The 24,555-nt window shown below is 38.7% G+C and overlaps 1 protein-coding gene and 1 pseudogene across 1 annotated transcript in view; one reads left to right on the top strand and one right to left on the bottom strand.

Moving 5' to 3' along the window:
• CPXM2 (carboxypeptidase X, M14 family member 2) overlaps positions 1-24,555 on the bottom strand; it is a 41,413-nt gene that overhangs the window by 3,438 nt on the left and 13,420 nt on the right. The window contains exons 4-14 of the mRNA XM_053450130.1: positions 24,336-24,445; positions 20,352-20,491; positions 13,175-13,259; positions 12,065-12,215; positions 9,584-9,672; positions 8,543-8,666; positions 7,857-8,053; positions 7,213-7,392; positions 5,252-5,549; positions 4,058-4,197; positions 2,830-2,929 (exon numbers count right to left, since the gene is read on the bottom strand). Coding sequence (XP_053306105.1) covers positions 2,830-2,929; positions 4,058-4,197; positions 5,252-5,549; positions 7,213-7,392; positions 7,857-8,053; positions 8,543-8,666; positions 9,584-9,672; positions 12,065-12,215; positions 13,175-13,259; positions 20,352-20,491; positions 24,336-24,445 — 1,614 coding nt within the window. The remainder of the gene's footprint in view (positions 1-2,829; positions 2,930-4,057; positions 4,198-5,251; positions 5,550-7,212; positions 7,393-7,856; positions 8,054-8,542; positions 8,667-9,583; positions 9,673-12,064; positions 12,216-13,174; positions 13,260-20,351; positions 20,492-24,335; positions 24,446-24,555) is intronic.
• Positions 366-523, top strand: LOC128469542 (uncharacterized; annotated as a pseudogene).

Raw genomic sequence — 24,555 nt, 5'->3', positions numbered from 1 at the left:
CATCCAGGCTGGCCCTGCACTCCTATAAGGAAAAAGTCTTATAAAGTCTAGTAAAGGAACACTTGGGATTTGATATACAGCAGGTACAATGTTAGATGAATACACCCAAGTGATCTGGAAACTATACATTTAAATTTAATATGGCCAATAAAAATATCAACCTCATGCCAACTTTCCTTTCTACTTTAGTTACAGTTAACACTCTATGACACATCGCAGTGAGTTAAAGTCTTACATTTACTACTGTGCTAAAAAACAGTATCTCCATCTCCAGAACTTTACTGCATTCTACAAATGTCTTCTTTCCAGCTGGCCTGCCACTGTACACCTACAAGATGGCTAATATTGTTAGAAAAGGCTCACACATCGCTTCTCGGCCTTTTGGCTAAGATCAAGTATAGTATCTGTTCTTATGTGATAATGTGCCTTGTTATTCATACTCTTTCACACTACTTACTAGGTATGCTGATTATCTATATGACTTTCTATGTGCAAAGTTACAACATAGACAAAGTTAAAGTCTGGGGGGAAAAAACGCAATCTTTGAGAGTTCAATTAATACTATTTCAAACATTTTTATCTCTGATATTACTATAAATGCCTTATTACTAATTTAGTCCCTGTATTGCCAGAGGTGCCTGCTCTTCCATCTAGGAAATAGTTAAGCTTAGATAGGATCTTATAAAGCAGGGTTTGCCGAAAGCGGGGTGGGGTACAGACTGGGAACAAAATGAATACAACTTTTCCATCAGGAGAAGTCATTAATAAATGTGATGTTTCCAAAGAACTTGCAAGTTTGGGTCCCCAGAGTTATGACGGTCAGAGTCGGACTAAACAGTAGTACGTTTTAAAGCAAGCCAGCTTAGGCACATAATACAAATATTTTGCATGTATCCTAGCAGATATTAAGTGATGCAATATGAACACAGGGGTCCAAGGGATACCCAAAGAAAAAGGAGCAGCAGTGAGCAGTGATGATTGTCTAGGTAATTTTAAAGAGAATGGAATAACTTAAGCTAGTAATTAAACAAATGAGTGAAATTGAATGCTTAACTGGTAAGCATTCCAGTTCTAAAAACCATACAATGAACATGTGACATATAGCTCTGGACTGCAGTGAGGATATACTAATATTGTTATTATTATTATTATTATATCTTTTATTTATATAGCGCCAACAGTTTACGCAGCGCTTAATACAATACATAAATTCAAGTGGTATGACAAGACGAGAATTGACAGACAGAATACAACGCTAATGCTTCAGATGTTCATGAAACACATATTAAGAATGCTGAAAATGCGGGATGTCATATTCACACATTGAAATCTTGTCACATAATGTATCTCAGACCAGGAAGGAAGCACCTGTAATACTAGAAAATCTTGTATCAAAGGTTTATTATGTGAAATAACCTTATTAAATGTATATGATCATCTTCTGATGATCTCAAGACCATAACTAACCATATACCTATCTCAATGCAGTCCTAGATTTCTCCTCAAATATGCTGGGCAAAATAGGAGATCCAGTATGTACACCTTAAATCCTTAAAGACACTATATCACCATTACATCTGCCTAAGCCTGTATATTATTACATCACCATATGTTGTCACTGTTTAATACAAGTTCTAAGTGATGTAATTGTCTACTTAAAAATTGAAAACATTTTTAAACGCTCATAAGAATTAAGATAAAGATAGACTTTCTCAAGCCTTGTTCCTTCCCAGCTCCAAGCGCTATGGTAGAAATATAGTTGACCCTCACCCGGCATTGGCCAAAATGAATCACCTGTCCAACCTTCTACAAAAAGGTAAGAGAGGAGAAAGCCAGGGGTGGCCCAACAGTTGTGGATTCCCAGTATCAATGTCATGTGAATACATGGGGATGTTAAGGAGTAAAGTATCTGCAAAAAGAATTGTTATACAGAAAGTGATTTCCGCATCACTTAGCAACATCATTGAGTAGAAGCCAAACCTAGTATTCCTACTTGGTTACAGAGCATAAGATAAACTAAATAATGTTTCCAGAAATCTCACTGAAATTGTTATATTACCACATGACACAATAAATATTACTATTCGCCAGAATAAAGGCTGCCTTCACAGAATGCAGGGCAATCTCTTTACATTCAATAATAGATAATTATGCTGTATTAACCTCATAATAACCCTGAACCATATGACACCGAATTGTTATCCAAGTTTAAATTTTGATAGATACTATATGGTAAAGACATCATATCATTGTCTTTTTGCAGTTATTTTAGTAAACAAAGACAATGCATGTGATTCTGCAGAAATAGTATGTGTCTACTACATACCTACCAACTACCAGATGTCAGTGTGATGTCATATTTCCAAAGGCCCACAGTATGTTGGCTTAGCGTGACATCAAACGGCCTGGTAACGTGAATAGTTTGTCTAAAATAACTGACATTATTTTACTAAAATAAGAATACATTCCAGATTCCAATTACACCCTAATGTAATGCATTAACAGTGCTATACCTGCATGTTTTAATTTCTTATAATAATGCTCATGAGAGTTAGCATTTACCTTTGTGTCCAAAGCAACAGCAATAGAGTAAGTGAATAGAGAGAGTGAATATGTGTCTTAACACTATACGTAACAAATATTTTAAAAACGAAATCTGTAGACAACTAAGAACAATCAGTGATCAACATTGGTCCTGAGTAGGAATGAAAGCCTAGTTATATAAAACTTTCTTTTCTTATTGCACATTTTCACCAAAAACTTTATATGTTGTACACATATTATGAATTATATTAGCCTTATGATGAACATAAGCACTTATGGTGTTACCTGTGCGTATGTCGTGATTAATTCCTTCTACAGATATAATGGCATTTGCAATACCTCGTCCATGCATATCTCTGACAATCCCCTTAATCCCACGATGAACCTTGGAAATAAATAATCAAAGAGAGATTAAATATCTTGAATCCGCCCAAATTAAATCTAAACAAAATAAAGGGTTATATACCATATGGATTTATAGCCAATGACTATGTCAACAGTCATTTAGTGATCCAGAAAGTTTCATTATATAAATAAATATAAAACAAGCAGGGTAGATATGTCCTATGGGCAGCGAACAATTTATTTTTCAGTCTGTCCTGTATTGTAGGAGCTCTCGTTAGTCTGCTATAAGTAACAAGTCTCAAACAACATCACCATTGGTGAAAACAATGTATTTTTGCATCATGTATACATATAACAGAATAAATCCCAAAGAGTGCTATACCTTTACAAACATTAAGTTTTATGGAAACCATGAGAAGCTGGCTCCACAAGCATCTAGCTATTACCACCTAGCTCAGGTGCTGTCGGAGTGGCAGAGCCTGTGTGTGTTTGGGTGTTGATGTGGCAGAGCCTTTCCTGGTGTGTGTGTGTTTGGGTGTCGGCGTGGCAGAGCCTGTCCTGGTGTGTGTGTTTAGGTGTCAGTGTCGCAGAGCCTGTTGTGGTGTGTGTGTGTTTGGGCGTCTGTGTGGCAGAGCCTGTCCTTGTGTGTGTTTGGGGGTCGGTGTGGCAGAGCCTGTCCTGGTGTGTGTGTTTGGGTGCCCGTGTTTGGGTTCAGGCGTCCTGTGTATGATGACTTTTTTAGTGTACTGATTACTCCCAGTCCCATCACATAAGATTATATCTTGTATTATCTGCACTGATGTCATCTTTATGCAGTACACATCGATGCCGATGAGTTAAGATTCTATTTTATTTATTTCCATAAAATGGCCACCAAAATACTGGCTAAACTTGTTTTAAATGGTTTTTGGACTGACTTTGTTTTACTGTTTAAGTAATTCAGTATTGATAGAATGACATGAAAAAGTTGATAAAAAAAAACTTTTCCACTTCTTTATTTATCGCCAAATTAACTCTGCATTAATATGCATTATAAGGCTAAAAGGCCATATTTTCTCATACACGCACTCTGATGAAGTAGCCCACTGCAGAAAAACTTGGACACCCCTGACCTAGCTCAAGGTTACATATACAGTCATTTCTGTTAAATCCAGGGTGAGAGACTCACCTGCTCCATAAAAACAATTAAGGATTCCCTGTTGTTTTCCCACTGCTCAGGCAGCTCACTCTCATGGGGAAATTTATCACAATCCAAGTATATTGAGATCTCAAAGCAATTGGTGTGTAGGTAACTGAAGTCATTAATACCTGTTAACGCAGAGGAAAAATCTTTAAATGGCACATGCATAACTACAAACCAGCCAAACAAAACAGCCTTTATTATTTTAACTTATGTGGTAATATAATATAATGGAAACGACAGCGTATTTAACAATGTAAGGCAGCTATTGAAGGTGTTTAGTGGGCTTGGGCTGTGGTTTAATTAAATTGCAAAAAAGTCTGGATGGTAGACTGATAACTTGCACAGAATGTCACAGTTTTAGGTGGACCTACAGAAGATAAGTTGTATGTCACCCACCCCACTTTATATTAATTCCTATGCTCATTTTGCCATGGTCTATCCACATTCTACCAGTGTCCACCAACAATTACTAAAAAAAATAGGTTTCCTAGTTTCTCTTAGGATGTAAATACAGCTATGTTTACCTATTATATCTGGGTGAGCAAGTAATAGCTTGAGCCCAAGTCAAGCCTCCTCAAAGTCATACTATCATCAGGTGTTTGGTACTCTCCATGCCTCTCATCTGCCTCTATTTCACAGTGTATTAAAGGCAATATAGAATCATCAGGAAAGAAATAGTAACTGTGGGACATGCACCTAGGGTATACTATTAACTATATATAAAACCAGGATAAGGGTTGCATAGTGTTATTTACTTTTTACCTAGCTTTTTGTACCTAGCTATGCACTAATCATACTCAATTATGAGACTTACATTAATCATGTTGTTTTTTTCTGTTGTGTATTTGCTGTCGGGATAGACCTAACTACTGACTGTACTACAATATAAGTATACAATATTTTGCCAATATCAAATTATTACTCATCAATATACAAATGAATGAAACATATTTTGATCCGATTAAAAATTAGATTGCCTTCGGGGTACAAACAAAAAGTAGCAACATATATTTTGGAAGGGGGTAAATTTGATATAAGAAAACATGACCCGCCTGTGTTTTACTTTAATCTTTACACTATTATGCAACATCATTAATTACCATACTGTATAAATGTCTACTTCACAATTTTCTACTTGTGGTTTTATTGGAAAAGCTAAATGAATAAATGATCACATACTTCCAGCCACTGTGTGCCAGGAGGCTCCATTTACAATCCCTTCCTCCTTGTTGAAGTCCTCAGAGTGGCAAGGCCTGCGGCTAGAGTCTGTCATATGCCGATGCGTAGAGGCATAGGAATATGCCAACCAGCGGAAAACATGGTCATCAGGTGTCGCTGTGTATTCTTGGGTCTTCCATGGGGAACGCACCATATCATAAGGGTATGACACTACCAACTCCCCTCCTTGCAAGTTTCCCCCCAAAACAAAGGGAATCTTTTCCATCCATGTGATGAGAGATCGTGTTTCTATAGAAACCTGTGGAACGAAACAGATAAGAAAATTGCCTATAGGTAGTCCCATAATGGGCAAAGCAAATGTATCTTTAGTTCAAACAATAGATGAACATACCGTATAAAGCTATCTTTCAACTAGCATTATAAAAGTCACTTGATCAGTAGGTTAACTCAACAGACTAAACTTAATTTGCGTGCCTTCGATTACTAGCACTCGCAGGACAGCTAGCATTTTCAACTATAGATGAGTTGTTTGCGAGTGCATGCAAATGTAATTCTTGCTAGTTTCAGGCAGGGGCATGTAAGGTAAATGACAGCTTGCATGTCCTTGCAGGCAACTTGTGAAATGTAAGACCCCTGCCCCGTATTATATGTGCGTAAACATTTAATCAATAGCATTTTTGAGGGTTTGTTGATTAAAGTTGGTTCTCATGACCCCCTATTAACCAAGTGGATGCATGTGGAGGATTGTGTGAACCATGTGCGTGGGGATGGAAGGTATTTAAATAGCCTCAGGGAGGAATAGAGCCCACCAGGTGATGAGAGGAAAAATATATTGAAACACAGTATGGGAGACCGAGAGACCCATCAGAGAGCCTCCCCCTTGCCCCAATCCTGTCCCCTATGGAATGAAGGTTTAAAAACTATTTAAAAACACTTGGGGTAGGGGGATGAGGTCCATTCAAGCACCATTTGTGTGGTAGGTAGGTGAACACTGAAAATCACTGTCCACCCCTTGCCACTAAATATATGCAAATTGAGAGCCTATGAATGTTGGCATTAGTGAATTTGCAAGTTGGAGTTAAGTTCAGCACATTAAATTTTGGCGCTACAAACTCACATTCTCAGTCAACTTGGTTATTAGTGAATAGAACTGTTTGTGGAGGCACATAGCTCTGCCTAAGCCCTATCCCATTTCATTCACACACCACTCCCAGCAATTTCCTGACTTATTTTTTAAATTCTTGTCTTAAATCTCTTAATAGACCAATCATGGTGGAAATTAATCATTAAGGTAAAAAAAGCAATTACCGCATTTTTTCCCCCCACTTTAAGTCTTTAAAGTGGGGGTGCGGCCTTTAATCAGGGTTTAGCGAAGGAATGCGCAAATCGTATCGCCCGGCGCCCGGAACTGCAGGCTGCAGAGTTAGGATCCAGATCCCCCGCAGCGCTGCAGGGGAACCGGGTCCTACTCTCTGGCAGCCAGTGGATGTCTGCGCGATATCCGCTAGACACCAGGAGTCTGCATTGGTAAGTCGGGGGCAGAGTGGCAGCATATCTGAGGGGGGAGTCAGAGTGGCAACATATCTGTGAGGCAGTCAGAGTAGCAGCATATCTGGGGGGGCAGAGTGGCAGCATATCTGGGGGGGCAGAGTGGCAGCATATCTGGGGGTGCATTAAAATGGCTATTGGTTTTCTGTTTGTATGTAATATATGTTGGCTTACTGCATAATAGATACCAAAAATGTTAAAATACAGTATGTTTGGTAGAATACTATTTTACTATTCCACTGATGTGTATTTTTTCTAAAAATATATTTTTCTCTTTATAAAAGCACCTAACTTTTAGGGTGCTGCCTATAATCGTGTGTGGCCTATAATTGAGCCAATACGGTAAATGTGCCTGTGAACGTTTTTCTAAATTATCTTGACCTGCATTTAAATTAAACCACTATACATCTTACCGTGGCATTATGGTACTGATACCAGTCTGGGATTGGGATGTGGCTATTGATGACCTTGCGGATATTTCGGAAGCGATCTTCAGCCTCCCAAAGCAATGTATTGAGGTCTGGAAAGTTGTTGTTGATGTCAATGCCATCAGATGTCCACCGTCCTAGTGACCAGCCTCCTAATTCCGAGCCCTGTAAATTGTAGTGCGAAGTACAGAGAGGCAACACAATATGATATTTTAGCTAACGTAGACGTTTGCAAGAGCGTTCCCATTTCCATCACTAATTTTTGGTATACATTATGAGGGCTCATTCCCTGTGAACTTCTCTTACAAGAGGAGCGTGATAGGCCCTGCATAATTCATAGTGAAATCATCATGGTTTTCTTGAGTCATCTCACTGCCTTGTCTAATTATGGATGATCATCTTAAAAGAGAAAATTGCCAGGGTTAGCCTTTCATAATACGCAATGAAGCTGGTTAGTTGAAACTGTAAATCTCCTGCAATCACCATCTTAGGTGCATGTAACTCTTTGTAATGACAATATTGTAAGAGCACAATGAATATATCATGTTACAATAGTATAGCGTTATCAATGAGAAATAATTTGTCTGATGTACATGTGATTTAATTAATGCAAAGAAGACTGAACTCACCAGCTCAGCAGCCTTTTCATAGCCATCAGGGTTAACACTTGGAAGAAAGTGGAGACGTGTATTGTGGATTAGACGATGAATTCTTTTGTTCCCGGCCTGATACTCTTGGCAAAGGAACTGCATCAATAACAGTATGAGTTCTCTTCCTAAAACTTCATTACCATGTGCTCCAGCCATGTAACGGAATTCTGGCTCCCCTGCGCAGATAAAATGGTAAAGAAACAAAAGAGAAGGCCATGATGACACAATGTTACTATTAGTTTTTATTTATATAGCGCCATCATAGTCCACAATACAATGCACATCAAACAAGCTTGTTTTCCACACTAGAGCACATATCACCAGGCAGGGGTTCATCATTAAGAGCCACGGAGCCAATCATCAGGCAAGGGATTATTCAAGCAAACACAAGGCAGAGGCAAGCCGGGTCTCCAAAAAACACAGCTCTGGACCGACAGATTCTCTTGCGCATGCAACCATAAAAAAGCAAGTAGCCCTGGCACGCCAGCGTAATATTGTATACTATAAGTGCAAGATGCAGTCCCAAGGTATAGATAAGTGGTGAAAGTTCACGTGAATAAGACAAAATGACAAAGTTAATAAATCATATGCAAGATTTAGGATGGATATAAAAGAGACAGGCGGGACTCGGCAGGACATACATAGAGCTTGTTTATTCTCCTAACCAACTTCGTGCTCCCCAGGGTTATCGGACATCTCCATCACGTATAGCTTCAGCCCCTGGTGGCTCCGCCCAATGTTATACACGCGTGTGATGTTGGGACACATCTCATTCACCACCTTCATCAGCTGATTAATAAATAAAATAAATCTGCGTTTGGATGGGGACTCTCAAAGGAGGCAATGGTAAAACATACCCAACGTATCTCATGTGAATTGAGAGGGAAAAAGTGTTTTAAAAATGTTAAAAACCTTTTTCCCAGATGCATCAAACCTGAGCAATCATACCGTATTTGCTCGATTATAAGAAGACCCTGATTATAAGACGACCCCCCAAAATCTGAATATTAACTTAGGAAAAAAAGAAAAAGCCTGAATATAAGACGACCCTAAAGGAAAAAAGTTTTACCAGTAAATGTTAATTCATCTAAACTATTTTTTTTAATAAAAGCTATGATTGAGAAAAATATATTTTTTTTGTTTTTATTTCTTGTATTTTCCAACCTGTCCCCCAGTTACGCACATCTGCCCCCAGGCTTGCCACACCAATATGGCACTGTGGCCCATGACCTCTATTTGAGGTCTGATTAGAAGACGACCCCGATTATAAGACGAGGGGTATTTTTCAGAGCATTTGCTCTGAAAAAAACCTCGTCTTATAATCGAGCAAATACGGTATTTTTCATATTAAAGCACATCTGGCTTTTCAAAGCACAAACAGGAGAAGAAAAAGAAATAGTCGACTTCTTGCATTTAGAAAATATGATACAGGCAGTTCTCAATTCAATGTTCATGATCCTGATCACCCATCATGGTTACAATCATTTAGTTTAATATGTACCAATATATAGCACCATAATTGAGATGTACAGTATACGTAAGTTAGTTGCTGGTGCATGACAAGTAGTGACATAGAAAGTTCCAACATGCAACAGTATTGCTGGAAGATACCGTTTCTAACTCTGGAAGCACTATTGCCAGTGTGACTACTGATACAGTATATACATATACGTAATAGTAAAGTGCAATATGCATTATAAACACACCTGTCTCATCTCCTTGTAGCTGTGATGTCTAAAATCCAGGTTGTCAGATGTGGTCAATTCATTGCGTCTGTGATAATAATTATTTGGGTCTGCATGGAGGAAATTGGAGAGCGTTAGTTATATTTATAATACTGCTTATTGGTTGCTAATTACAGTTTTGCTATCTCCAGATGATTAATGACCAAATGTACATCTGACAAAAAGTCAGAATGAATGTAGGAGGGACATAGAGACAAAATAGGTGGAGAAATCGCAGAATGTGGGTGTGGCATGGGTGACACAGAGAAGAGTGGGCTGGGTTATGTTAAGTATTGCTGCTGTAACCTCATATGTTATCCCAATAGTATGATTTTACGGGCACATAGCTTGTTTCACTATATGATATGTCTGCGGCATAAGGATCTGGGCTAACATCACATAAAAGCAGATCTTGGCAGAGAGAATAGACTCTCGTGCAGCCTTTTCCCTGAATAACATCTTGCATAGACCAAAACATTTGGTCCACATTTGTAGTTGTTTTTGTTAAAATCTGTGTTCTATTTGAATTGTGAATAGACTTTTTGACCATGAACTCATTCAGATAGAAAATGGACCATATTTAGAATACGGTTTTCATTGCTGACTCATTTGGCTGCTCTGTATTATTTTGGTTAGCATTTCCTCATAGCAACGATTTGTGTTTCTTTGCCAGGGATTAGTGTTGGTTAAACTCTTCCAAGTGTTTCTCGGGGAACATTTTTATTGAGGTGGGCAGGATTTACGCAGGTCGCTGTGCCAAAGACCGACAGCTCAAAGTTTGTAATTAGTATTGAGGTATCATGTGACAACTCATTTTAATCACTATCAAAGACATGTATATATCCAAGTATATGCACCTTGTGGGTAGTCAGTTGAGTTAAAAAATAAATTAGAGACCGGACTGTCTTTAAGACAGGACCAAAAAAGGTCAGTTTCCATAACCAGGCTGGTTATCTGGCAAACTAGGTAAATTCCAGGTAGGCAAGTGTCAGATTGCATGGGTCAATTTTACTGCCATTCCTCAGCAGATATGGTCCTTTAGTGTTTGGCCGCCTGCTGGACACACATACATGCAAGCAGGGGTAGGCACCAACATTGCTCATGATGGACATTTACTGGGGTCGTAGGTGGACAATTTAATGATTACTGTGATTTTTTTATTTTATACCCCCAGGGTATCATGGGAGGTGGAACATGAGGTGGAGAGGAGGACAGGGGTTGACTAAAGTGGATCTGTAACGTTTCTCAAGTTCTACATTTTATAGTTCTCCACACTGAATGAATATATGTTATAATGTGCATGGATTAGGATTAACAATGAATATGTGTTAAACCCCCTCTCCCTGATATGTATACCTTGGGGGAAAAGTACCTTAAGTTCCTGTTTTCTGGATCTGCATGATTATTCCTCACTATTGAGTAATCTTTCCACAATGTCTATATTAAGGGCAGTTTTATCCATCATCTACAGACTTTTACAGTGCTGATGGCAGCAGGGGGTTCCTGGAATAGGAAGCACAGAGGCTTATTGGATAAGACTGTAAGGAAGGTCGTTTTTAAAGTGAAAAAGCAACTGTTGTGGGTCCTAAAAGCTGGAGTTGTAGATGTACCCTTCCCTGCCAGTGAATGCTTGAGTGATTAAAGATGGATATTGCTTTTAAAGCAGAGATGTAACGTACATAAAATAAAGGTGTCTGTCAGCTAAAACAAATTGCTGGTTATGCAAACAAATTGTGTAGTTTCCATAGCTGAACTGATAACAGAGCCCTCAGTTTGTAACCTCGATGATGATTAATGTGGCTGTTGGAATACCAGAAATGAGTGTCGGTATAATCGAATCAGGGCTGTTTCATCCAATAAGGCAAAGAGGCAGCTGCCCAGTCAGATACACAGATTCACAGCTCTTTTGCCCACTAACATTTCAAGAAAAATATTTGGCAAAATACTTTGGAAAAGGCTACAGGTCCTTAGTTTGCCCTAAAAAGAAGAATGTCTAGAGTGCACATCATTCATTCACAACTATACACTGACGGAGCAGTATATGAATACCAGTGTCACACATTGGGAAATAATGTAGAACTCAGAGGTGTCCAGGTTATTGTTAGTGTTGTTATACCCTTTGAATGTATGTATCGTACACTATATAAATAAACAACCCTAGTGGTTTACGGTGTAACACAATTAGTATTAACATAGCCCTGATTAGGTGCTTTGACTCAAAAAAAAAAACTGAACCTGATGCATAGAAAAAATACCCCAATCAGACCCTGATGATGTTCAAGTATATGTTAAGCAAACAAACATTGTGCTTTGCAATCCATCTACACATTAAACACCATGTTTTATGTATACCCTGCCCTATTGTACCCCTTTTTGTTGCAGAATTGCCTTTTTTAGGATGTTTTATTGATATGTTACACCATCTTCTTTATAATCCACACTGAAAGAACTCAGTCTACTAACCTGGTAATGGACAGCCAAGTACCTCAAGCCTCATACAGATGCTGCCCTCTTCGTACCAAGACCGCGGATTGATCCGAATATAGCGGCCAACCAGAGGCTCCAAAAATTCATTCAGAACAGGAATCTCCTTCTCACTGTTCCCCTGAAAAATCTTTAAAACCAAATACTCAGACACATTCCAAAACCATAACAGTGCAAATGTCCATTAACATTCAGCACCAAACTTCATTCAATTAAACATGCTAATTTTCTGCACATTCTGCAACTTCTTATAGTAATCTGTCATATAATGTAACCGTAGACCTGCGGTACTGATCTACTTCTATATACTGTACATGTACTTCTAAATACAGTAGATCTACTTCTATATACTCGGTACAACACACACACACTATATGCCTTTACACTTTCTTTTTTAAGGTGCGTACATAATTTTCAGCACTCTTTTTTATAGAAAAACCCCCGTATTCATAGGTTTATGGAAATAATCTTGTTTCCATTTGAAATTTGGCAGAGTTTCGACAGAGGGCGATTGCCAAATTCCATTGACTGGATGGGACCCTTAAACAACATTAAACCCTTCTTAACCAGCAAGCCAGTTATACGCTACAATGCAGCTTGTTGGAGAAATATAGCTGCAACGTGTCCAGATCTATCATGCTCATATGGGATTTATTCTGCCTTCTCATTATAGCACAGACCAAAGAACTGAATGAAACTTTCTTAGACCCAGCAGAGTTTTGGGTCATAACACTTTGTGACTTGGAAATTGTCACTTTAAGAGCAGGAACCTACAGCTGGAAGTCACACCAACTATGGAATCAACCAATTATGTATATCACTGCAAGAAAAGGCAGAATAGTCTTTATAGTTGACAACTATGTACATCTGGGATCCGATACATCAATTTTGTTGTTTAAAAATGTTTGTATTAGGACCTGCAAGTGACCTTTTTAATAATAATATTTTTGATAATACACTGCATACTGTGCTGTGTGGGTGGTAATCCTTAGCAGCTGCTGGTAAGTATTGGTATAAATTCATCTTTAGAGAAAGTAAATTGCAGTATGTGGCATATAATAGGTTAAGCGAGACAGCTGTCCTCCTTACCGCTTCTCCGGTTCCATTCTTTGCAATGACCCAGCTGTGGCTGTCATTACTGACCATCACTCTATAGGACGTTACCCAGTCACTCCTAAAAGGAAGACAATGTCAACAATAATATAATATTACCAGGCTCCTTGTAAAAATACCACGAAGACAGAAAATGGCCTTTTATGACTTGCTTCAATATAAGCATTCAGTTTCAGATCTGTAAGGAATTAGAACTTTAAAATGTAAAATTGCTGTAGTGCTGAAATGGTTAATTGCATCAATAAACGTTGGTTGGGTTGTACAGGACTCGTTTTCAGTAGGTCCATGCCAGGTTGAACACGTGATTTCTTTTAAGCACAACCCAGCATGGACAACATCTCATATGCTGTATATCATTGCCTTTCCTCACAACCCAGCCTAAGATTCATGTGTGCTCCCCAGCCTGTGTCAGACACTAATGAGCATCAGCATACGACCTAAGCCTGTAGAATGAGGAGTAAAAGCTCAAATGGTTTATTCACTAAATGAACAGTTAGAAGGAGAGTTGTTGTTTCATCTCTGGATTATATAGTACTGTGACTGGCGATAGGCGTCTGGGAGGGGTATCTTTCCCACCTTTCTGTTCTATTGTGGGTCTTCACAATGTGAGATGAAACGACAACTCTTCTGCAAATGCTCCTGCCAACTCTTTCTTTAGTGAATAGACTTGCTGGGGACCTGATACTCTTTATTGTAGTAAATCCCTGTAGCTGTTTTGAGAAATTAAATAAACTGAAGTCAAACAAAATAATGTTTATGGTGACCAAATCTGCATTCATAAAGCTTATTTGCAAAAAAAACCCATGTATGGCAAATGATCCCAAACATCCAGTATAGTAAACTTGACCTCTCAATGCATACTTAAGGGGATCGTAATGCCCTTTTCTGCAGGCATCATCGATGCAAACAGTGATACTGATGGCATTCTGTTAGCTGAACATGCAGTCATTCACTAAGCAAACCTAAACTATCTTGTTTATTGACATCCCCTGCCTATGCCTTGAGACGTTGTACTGTTGGGAGTATTATTCATGCACAAGCATTAAGGGTCTTGCGTGCTACCAAATAAATTTTTTCTACCCTTTAAAAATATGTCTAAAAGATACTTGCTGAGTACAAGTTAAGTATCTCTTTTTTGGCTTGTTAAGAAATAACTAATGTGTAGTTATAGACAATTAAGCGTTAGCCTTTGTGACTAGACATCAGCATTCCATTCTTGTGTGATTATTAAGATAGGTAGAGTTAGTTTTGTAATTACAGATCAGTAATTCACTCACACATGGTTTTAAAAAAGTGTTTTTTGTGTATTTTTCTGCCCCCCCCCCCAATATTCTTATATTAACTTATGCAGCAGAGCGGATGCAGGAAATGGCTTCTTGTATCAGGATCTATCAGAGAGCTGCATTGCGAATTAGTAAAAAATCTGCTTCTAATATCACAGAACCAGAAAGGCATGTCTGTTTTCTCATTTGTGTGTCACATTTTTAGTCTGTTGTATAGAAACAGCCGGTACTTTGTAAATAGAACAAGTGAGAGAGACAGATAACTCCCCCAGGACACCTGCTTCTGCCCACGCACTGCATTCAGCAAACAGTGACAAAAAGACATAAAATGGCTTCTTTTAAACTTAAAAAGCGAGCAGTAAAGGGGTTAATAATAATTACAAGATCCTTTTATAGGGAAATTGGATTTCTTTCATCTCACAGAATAAATGATCATTTTCTTGATAAGGAGGTATACAGTGATATTTCTATACAAATAATTCACACTTCTATGCTGTAGGTGAGCGGAAGGGACACAAATACTGGCTGACAAATGAACAATGTATCCAGTTAGTAGCCAGGGGCACACAGCTCCACTGGTAGATCTGTACATCAGATATTTCTGCAATCTAGTAAGCTAAATAGGCCACGTAATGAAGGCTGCAGATTAAAATAAGCAATGCATATGTATTTGGCACATTAAACTTGATGTTCTCATGGTCTGCACAATTATTTCATTCATGCACATTTTTTTATCTCTGCCCTGTTAACTTGCTGATTGTAATGGTTTGGGGAAAGAAGAATGAAGACCATTCTGTCTCACAATTTTTACAATACAAGAACAACTAGTGGCTTAAGATAATTTGACAATAAAAGGAGCTTTAAAGACTGCCACTTTAACCGAAACAGTAACAAAAAATGTTTCGGCATTGTAGTTTTTCAAAGCAGACTCTGGGAAAGGCAGTTATGTTGCTTCACCAGTTGTGATGCCTTCACAACACACAATAAACTGCCAACGATGTTTCATACACTTAACTGCTGCAGGTCATAATGCAATCATTTGGGAACAGCATAGTTTGTATATTTAATAGCAAGTCTAATATCACTGGGATAATGAAACAAGATGTCACTGCATGTGCTGCTATATGAATGATCTGCATCCAAGGAAAGCTTTACATTGCCACTCCATGTCACCATGGTGGGAATTATACCACATGCAGAAACACCACACTGCCCAAAGTTTTCCTGGCATGGCTTTGATTTATTCCAGTGTTTTTATGTTAACTTTATCTGTTTCATCAGCAGTAAGAGTAACTATCATTAGTTAGCTAGTGACCACAAACAGCGCCCCCTACGGTGTTAACTTGGTGGTGCTGCTGCTGCCGGGTTCTCTTCTGGGCTCTACAGCATGGCTGGAAACTCTTTATCAATACTGACAGTGCCGGATTTACATTACTAGTCACAAAAACCACAGGAGTTCTTATACGTTCAAAATGTATAAATAATATATTTATATATATATATATATATATATATATGTGTGTGTGTGTGTGTGTGTGTTTGTGTATAGTGGCCTTGTGTACTGCAGCACTGTGCAAAGGAAATAATCACCAACATGGCTATGTAAGAAGGACATAGGCATAAAAGCATAAAAGAAGCAGAGAATAAACAGAAAATTGTTGAGAAGTGAATGCAGATCAGGCAAATGAATGCTTCTTTGCAGGAGTCGATGGGCTACCTCTTTCTGAAAACATATTGACCCTAGGCACATGCCTCATCAGTCTACTCAGAATTTCTAGTCCTGGTTGGCTCTCATGATTAAATTAACTTCCATTGAACATGTGCACACAAATCAAATATACGCTCTCTTTTTAAAAATAAATTGTTTATTTGCATTGGTATTATATATACAGGTATATTACTCCTTTATATTATTCACTTTATTATCCACATTTCTCCACAGATGCTTTTTCTTATTTGGTAGAACTGTCATATAAGAGATCTTAACAGGTTTATATCTCAAGCTAGTAAAATGTGTTAGTTTCTCTAAAAATAAATATTCTGTTAAAAATATAGGCCTAAATAAGAAGTGTGAACAGGCAGACAAGCTGTGAAACTGAAGGTAAAGAAACACGGGATCAAGTGTGACCTATCCCTGCACTTATTAAAATTTAAATCGTAACATATAATTATATATATATATATATAAATATATACAAGGAAATTAAGTTTCTGTATAGCTAGTTATATTTGAATTTCTGTAGAACTAGTCAAGGGATAGAGCATATTAAAATCTAATAAAAACCAAGAAAAACTCATGTATTCCACTGTTCTGGTTCATACATCCTAAGTGTCCAGGTTTTTGCAGGACAGTCCTGTATTTAAGGTTCATTCCCACTGTCCTATGCAGCTGTCCTACCACTTTTAAGGCAATAGGATCAAGGACCAGTTGAGTAGATTCACTGATCTCCCCTGGCTGGCCCAGGGAGCTGTAAAATTAGTCTGTATTTTCCGCTACATAGCAATCTTGCAAAACTCTGAAGCAGAATGCTATGAGTTGGCTGTCCAAGTAAGATGGTCTGGTGGCCACAACTCTGTCTCTGCCCCTGCCTGTCTCTGGTCACATCCCTCAACACAGGTGTCCCAGTTTGGATCTGAAATGTTGGGGATATGCCATCTAATAATGATGCAATATTTTGAGAGATAATGTACACACGGGATTTCAGATCTGTAAACCTTGTGTGTCTGGTTCCATACATACCCCCTTTGACAAAGGTTCTGCTGATCAATATATGACCTTGTTGATGTAGTCAGGATAATTAAAGTGACAGTGTACTGCTCGACACAGCCTCATCAGACACCAATGAATATAAAAGTACTTCGTAAATACCTAAATATGCATTTTTTACTTTGTTTTAAAAACTCTTATCCACTGAAAATGCTGAGGCTCCAGAGCTCCTAATCACCCCCAGTTTGAGCTGCTATACACAGCGAGTCCCAGACAGGAAAGTATTCCCACTGAAATCAATGGGACTGCCAAATGTGCATGAGCGCAGGGGGTCACATTAGACTTCTTGGAAATCTCATATGACCAAGATCTGAAGGCGAGTATCTCCTGCTTACTTGGTCAAAAGCATCTCTTGAAAGCATCTCTTGGGCACTGTGGAAACACCCTAAATGTGTGAGCTGTAAAATAGCTAACAGGTAGGGTTGTATGTGGGAAGGTTTCCATTCATAATGCATACGCCATCCAAAAATAAACATCAACAAACCTTTTAGAAGGAGCCAGGTTTGCCAACTGAACATCTTCAGGACTGGGGTCAAAATATGTTATGCTACTGGAAATTATTATTATTTTTTTATATAGCACCATCAAATTCTGTAGCACTGTACAATGGGCAGACAGAACATAATAAGTGGTATACAACATTACAATTTGACTTATAGAAATCACAAAATACACCTGCAGGGAAAGGTCTAAGCACATGATGGGGAGTCATACGTACAGTTACTAATAACAGCATACCACAGTGTTTTTGTGGCTTTATTACTCAGTATTTAAAGGTAAGCTCCCACCATATTTTTACATCCCTGAGTTAGTGTCCTGTGATTGTAGAGAATAAATATGTAGTATTTGTTGCCACAAAGTCAAATGGTGTCAAATATTCTTACGCAACCCATGTATTGTTGCAAAAATATCAAAATGCATCTTTATTTTCTACAATACACTAGCTTCACGTCCGACGTCTGCTCAGGCTAGTACTGTTCCTTAATGTCGGTTGTCCACTTGGGGAAGGCAACAATGACCTGTAGAAAACTCACACTAGAAAACCAGTAACTAAGAGACACTTGTGCAAAACCTTACTTTCCCTGGTCTTCTGCTTTAAGTAAGAGGTATCCCACTGATAAGATAGAAAAGCAACATATAGAAAGAAAGCTTTAACCAAAGAGTTTCTCTTTGTAACTTAAACAGGTTTTTTTGCCAATTCTGAGTATATGCACAGTCTGTAAACTGACTTTCTAAAAAATATTGTTTATTCCTAAAATAATATCAAATCTGTTATTTTAAACAAGGGTCACGTTAATACAGCTCCCATAACTAATAACTTAGTTCCCAAAACGAATTATCAGGGAAGCGGAAAGAAGGAATGCGACACAGACAAAATAAAAACATTTTTTTTGCAAACGAATATAAAAAAACTTTTACAAGGACGAAACATTTTTTCCACTATGCTATCCTTTTAGTGATTTTTTCTTCTAAATTCAACTCACTTTATGGTTACCTACATACAGTACTTCAGGTATTAATCACAATCAGTAGAATGTAAGGAGAAACACATGGTTACTCTAGTTTATCCGGGAAATAAGTTAATTACAGATACATATTAATTGGTATGGTAGCCATGGAAACTGTGGCTGTAGCAGAATTGATGTGTCATTCTGCAAGGTTTTATTATTTAACCGGTCTTTTCATTCTAAAGTGTTTTTTTGGGGTAGTTTTTCACATTTTTAGGATACCTCAGTTAAAATAAATAAATATATAATACAATTAGGTGAAATAATAATCATTTGCACTTATTTGAATAGTTTTACAAAATCAGTATCCCTTGTGTTCTAGTGACAGGCTGTGCGAGATACATTATAAGACCAAAAGCATATGGATATCTCTCCTAATTATTGCGTTTAGGTGTTTCAGCCACACCCAATGGTAACGGATGTATAAAATGAAGCACACAGACGTGTCATCTCCATAGACAAACGTAAGCAGCCAAATGGGTCATGCTAAAGAGCTCATAGACTCTAAACATGGCACTATCATAGGATGCAACCATTGCCACAGGCCAGTTTGTGAAATTTCTGCCCTGCTAGATCTGTCCCACGTCACTGTAAGGGCTATTATAGTGATGTGGACGTGTCTAAGAGAAACCACAAGTGGAACTGCTGAGTGCTGAAGAGTATAGAGCATAAAGATCACCTGTCCTCTGGCATCCTTCACTACCGAGTTCCAAACAGCCACCGGAAGCAACATCAGCACAAGCACTGTGTGTCAGGAGCTTCATAAAATGGGTTTCCATGGTGGTATGTGTAAGGCACACCGCCACTAGACTCCAGACCAGTAAAAATGTGTTTTCTTGAGTGATTAATCAACCTTCACTATATGGAAGTCTAATAGATGAATCTGGGTTTGCTGGATGCCAAGAGAACGCTACCTACCAAAATACATAGTGCTTACTGTAAAGTTTGGTGAAGGAGGGGTAATGGTCTGAGGCTGTTTTTCATGGTTTGAGCCCCTTAATTCCAGTGTAGAGAAGGCTCTGCCCTTGGGCACAAAGCAATGTCCATAAAGATATGGTTTGGCGAGTTTGGTGTGGAGGTACTTTAGCGCCACGTGCAGGGCCCTGACTTAACCCAATTTTTATTTACTATTTTCTCCCACAGGTGGATATGTAAATAAGGATAGTAAGACACACCATATCCGCCATGCTTTCACACAATCTTGCTTGCCTAATGCTCGAGTCTTCCTGTCTTCTGTACAGTCAGGCAATGTGAACAATCTACTTCCGGGTCGGGACAGCCTGGTAATGGTTGCTGTTGATCAACAAAACTCTATAGCCCAGTGAGAAATTCATATGGGCTTCTCAGATGGCATGAGACAGTGTATGATACATCAGTAACTAAAAAAGGCCTAAGTACTGAGTAAGGGCCATAATTGTATTATTCAGTACTGTCAGTTTTAGGAAAATTCGTATTTCTACTCTTTCTGTTATACCATGTATTCCAGTCTAACTGCAAACCAATCTCTTCTAGGATGAAATGGAAATGAATGCCACTGTAGATAAATATAGATAAATATAGACATCTTACTCTGATACAATAATTGATGTACTTACAACCAAAGTGAGTTTCTGCCTTGCGTGACAATTCCTGTGAATTTGGTCAGTCTTCGGGCATCAACTTCTAACCATTGTTGCATATCGGTTCTTCCAGCACACCATGCTCCATCATAAAGGTCATTTTCATTCACCCCTGCCTGACAGAAACAACACATTTGGCTTATGAAATAATAATTAGACACATAGTATTGATCCGCAGTTCAACTACTCTGTCATTGGCATGTTTGTGTTCAGTTCCCTCAAGAGAGAACTTTTTTATTATGTAATAAAGCCCCATTTACAATACAGAACACACTGAAGAACACAAAACATGTATGTTTACTGCACAATGAAAAGCAGTCACATGAAGGCCACTCAACACGCAACAATTCATCTGAATGGAGCTCGGAAAGATCCACAGTTGATCTCTCGAAACTGGCTTTGTAAGCAACGGTCTTGAAAAGTGTCAAGTGTCAAAAACCCTGTGTCCTCAGCTTCAGAGTTTGGAGTAAGAGATCCAGGTAATACTAATATTATGTACCTTTATGATTTAATCCAAAGACAAGATCATCTATGTTGAACCACTTTTTCTTTGACTTCCATGCAATGAGCCCATTGTGCAGAAGCACACGGTTGAGTTAAGCCCCCCTTCCCGACCTAGACCTAGGCCAGAAAACACTGCCTAATTGAGGCTTAAATAAATCCTCCATCGCTGCTGTGACTGCAACTCAATTATCATTCTAACTACATCAAATGCCTCTTTAATAAGAATAAACACCGGCTAAGGGCTATATGCGATAACAACCCAAACTGGTCTGGGGAATCCTTTAACCTCAGAAATGAAAAGCCCATCCATGCAATTACATTTAAGGAATAGGAATACTTATATGGAAAAAAGATTTCATTTTCAATAAAAAGGTTACTCATATTGTGATATTTTAATAAGCCACCCTAACCTGATTTATTGGACGTTTCTGATGCATGCCAAGTTGCTCTGTACTTCATCTATACATAAAAGGGATTGGTTTCCAAGCACATTTTAAGAATTACAGACCCTGTTGGGCTTCCCAGACTCATAAGACATATGTTTCCCTTTGTTGTAGATTTTAATTCCCCTTAATAATTACTCCAATGACATGTTTTATTGTATTTAAAATTAAATCATACAGACCATTCTGCCATGATGGCATTGCAATTAACACTCACCCACTAATCTGCGTGAATAGACCAATGTGTTTCTCAATTAAAACCATTAGGCTCAAGGATGGTCATTATGATTGCACTAATAAAAATTAAGTTTTAAAGTCCTATTAATAATTAATGGCTGTAAGTAATTAACACCGTGAAAGGAATTTATACATTAACAATTTGGACTGAAAGTCCAATCCTAAACAGGAACAGATCCTCGCAGGATGAGCATTTGTGCTTCACATGCTACTGATTAGCATATATACTATATATTTTCTATATTAATGTACCCTCTGACTCTGGTGACCGCACTTTATTTCTGCCCTTCAGGGACACAGTATGGAGTGGAGGAGATGGCACACACAGGTACATATATGTTAAACACTCATCTACAGACACCAAACAAGCCAGAAGGCTTGTTGTTCCCTCAGAAATCTCATGGTGCTGCCACAACCACAAGGGATTCTGGTTAGGCGCATGCAAATAAGGTCAACAATTATTACCTTTTGCCTCTATATGCACTTTATACATGGATCCCTTGAAGGTAATTTCCCGCTGTACAGGACAGCCTTTAGACAAAACTTTGCCTTTAGACAAAACTCGGGTAAGAGGTGTAGAGCCTCAGGGCCGGCCCTACCATGGAGCAGAGTGGGGCAATTGCTCCAGGCGGCACTTTTGAAGGGGCGGCACTTTGCCGCCCCAAGCCCTTTTTTTTATTTAAAGTGGAAGAGAGAGAGGGCGCCAAGTGGTTTTTGCTTACCAAGTTGTTAGTACCGGCTCGACGCCCCTCTCTCTCCTCTGCGAGCCTTCTAGCTCGGTCTCGGTGCAGGCTTGTAATGCTGATAAAGATGACGTCATTTCTGGCGCTCAGCATTACAAGCCGGCACCGAGACCGAGCAGGGAGACTCGCCGCAGGACTGCTGAAAGGTAAGTACAAAGGGGGGGATAGGGTAGATAATAGGGAGGGAGGGAGAGGAAGGGTAGATAATGGGGGGGGCAGAGGAAGGGTAGATAATGGGGGCGGCATTATGGCTTGGGCCGGCCCTGCTGAGCCTCATGGGAATTCAATTCAATGTGTTGGTTATTTTTAATATGCATGACTGCTGACAAAAACGAAGTGTGTTTTACGTGGCGATGAAGTGCGACATTGTAAAGTGCAATTGCTTGTATTGGTGAGTTTCGCAAGATTTTTTTAAAAAGTGTCCCTCCTTCACATTTTGTAATGTTGGGAGGTATGCGCACATGATGCACTCAAAATACAAATGCAAAACATTATTGTTCCATTGAGACATAGAGAACAAAAGGCAAAACACTGCCTTTCGAAGTTTTTCTTATGACATCACCACAGAATGTGTGACAAATGTCACTGGTTTTAGAGACTCTGAATATTTTTTTGCATTTTATTTTATTTAGCCTTTTGTTACCGCGCCAAGAAACACCATCCATATACATCTTTCCATGTGTCATGAATCAAGTAACTAAAACCCTGTTTTTAATTGAGTACAATGAGAGATTTACTGCCATTCCCTTTTTTACTCAAAAGGCTACTCGTTTAGCAGATTCCATGCTTTATTGTGCAGCCTCTGGCTGTATACACATAAAAAAGTAGAACAGCAGCTGCATGTATCCAGCAGGTGGCTGCATTTATGTCACTCTGGTTCATTCCCTTTTCATCTCCAGCCTCAACTATTGCAACATTTCCAGTTGGCATTACTCTGTCTCGATCATCTCCTCTGCAATTTATGAAACACGCTGCTGCTAGGCTTACCTTCCTTACACGGCACTCGTCTTCTGCTTCCCCACCCTCCACTGGCTCCCCATTACATCAAGAATTACATTTAAAATCCTTCTTCTAACATATAAAGCCCTCCATAATACTGCTTCCCCATATGTTTCTACCCTCATAACAAAATACTCCCCTACTCAATCTCTACATTCTTTTTGGTGGCCCAAGGCTTTCCTCTGTGCTTATCTTTCTTTTTCCACATCTCTGAAACCCACTTCTACCTAAATTTCACCCTCCCTCCCAATATACAAGATAAATATCAAGAAAAGAAACCCAATCTTTGTAGCTAGAACTTATCTGCCCCTAATACACCCCCCACACTACCTCTCCCCTTTCTCCATAGCTTGTTTCCCTTCACCCAACTCCCTCCAGAGCATAAGCTTGCGAGCAGGGCCCTCATTACCTAATGTATCGGTTTGTCTTAGTCTGTCAATTCCAGTTTGCATAGCCCATGAACATATCTATTGTAAGAAGTTATGAGTAAATTGTTGGCGATATATAAATAAAAGATAATAATAATGTTATTGACCTCTAGCTTAAAGGTTCTGGGACAATTTTAATCCCCAGTACCGCCATCTTTCCACATATAACATATGAGCCATATACCAGACTTCACTTCCAAATAAAACAGTATACATTTTTCACCTACATACGGCATACTCATTCTGCATAGTATTTTCATGGTCTCGTGTTCCACCAATCAGGGAAATCTTTGTTACAAAACACCTCATTGAAGTGATCAGTTGTCCCCTGTAAACTTAGATGTCTATGAAAAATATATGTCACTACGGACTTATGTGTCCCAAGTCTAAGGGCACATTTGGACACTGTGAGATAGAAATAATTATCATATGAATATATGAGAACATTCTTTCAATATAAGGTTTATGATGTCAAATCTATAAGTCAATTGACCAACAATCCCTACTTAAAAATAGATTAACAGAACAATTAGATGCTTTGTCAGTTTTACTGACCTATTTATAACAATGACACATATTATTATTATTATTATTATGAAAATTCACCTGAATATTTAGTCTTCCTCTGTGGGCCCCCAGACCATAGCGTTTCACAGTAGAGGCATGCAGTTGGAAGTCTGTAACTTTTAAAGTCTCCAGTCCAAGAGGGGGGCAGCCTGTGAGAAAAATGCACGTAGCGGTTAATCACTGCAATACAAATGTAAACGCATCATGGAAGATCATATTTCAGGAGGCCTTATGGAAGCTTTATCCTGCAAGGCTTCAT

The sequence above is a fragment of the Spea bombifrons genome, chromosome 11 (genome assembly GCF_027358695.1).
Source record: "Spea bombifrons isolate aSpeBom1 chromosome 11, aSpeBom1.2.pri, whole genome shotgun sequence".
Lineage (NCBI taxonomy): Eukaryota > Metazoa > Chordata > Amphibia > Anura > Pelobatidae > Spea > Spea bombifrons.
This window is presented reverse-complemented; position numbering and strand designations above follow the sequence as displayed.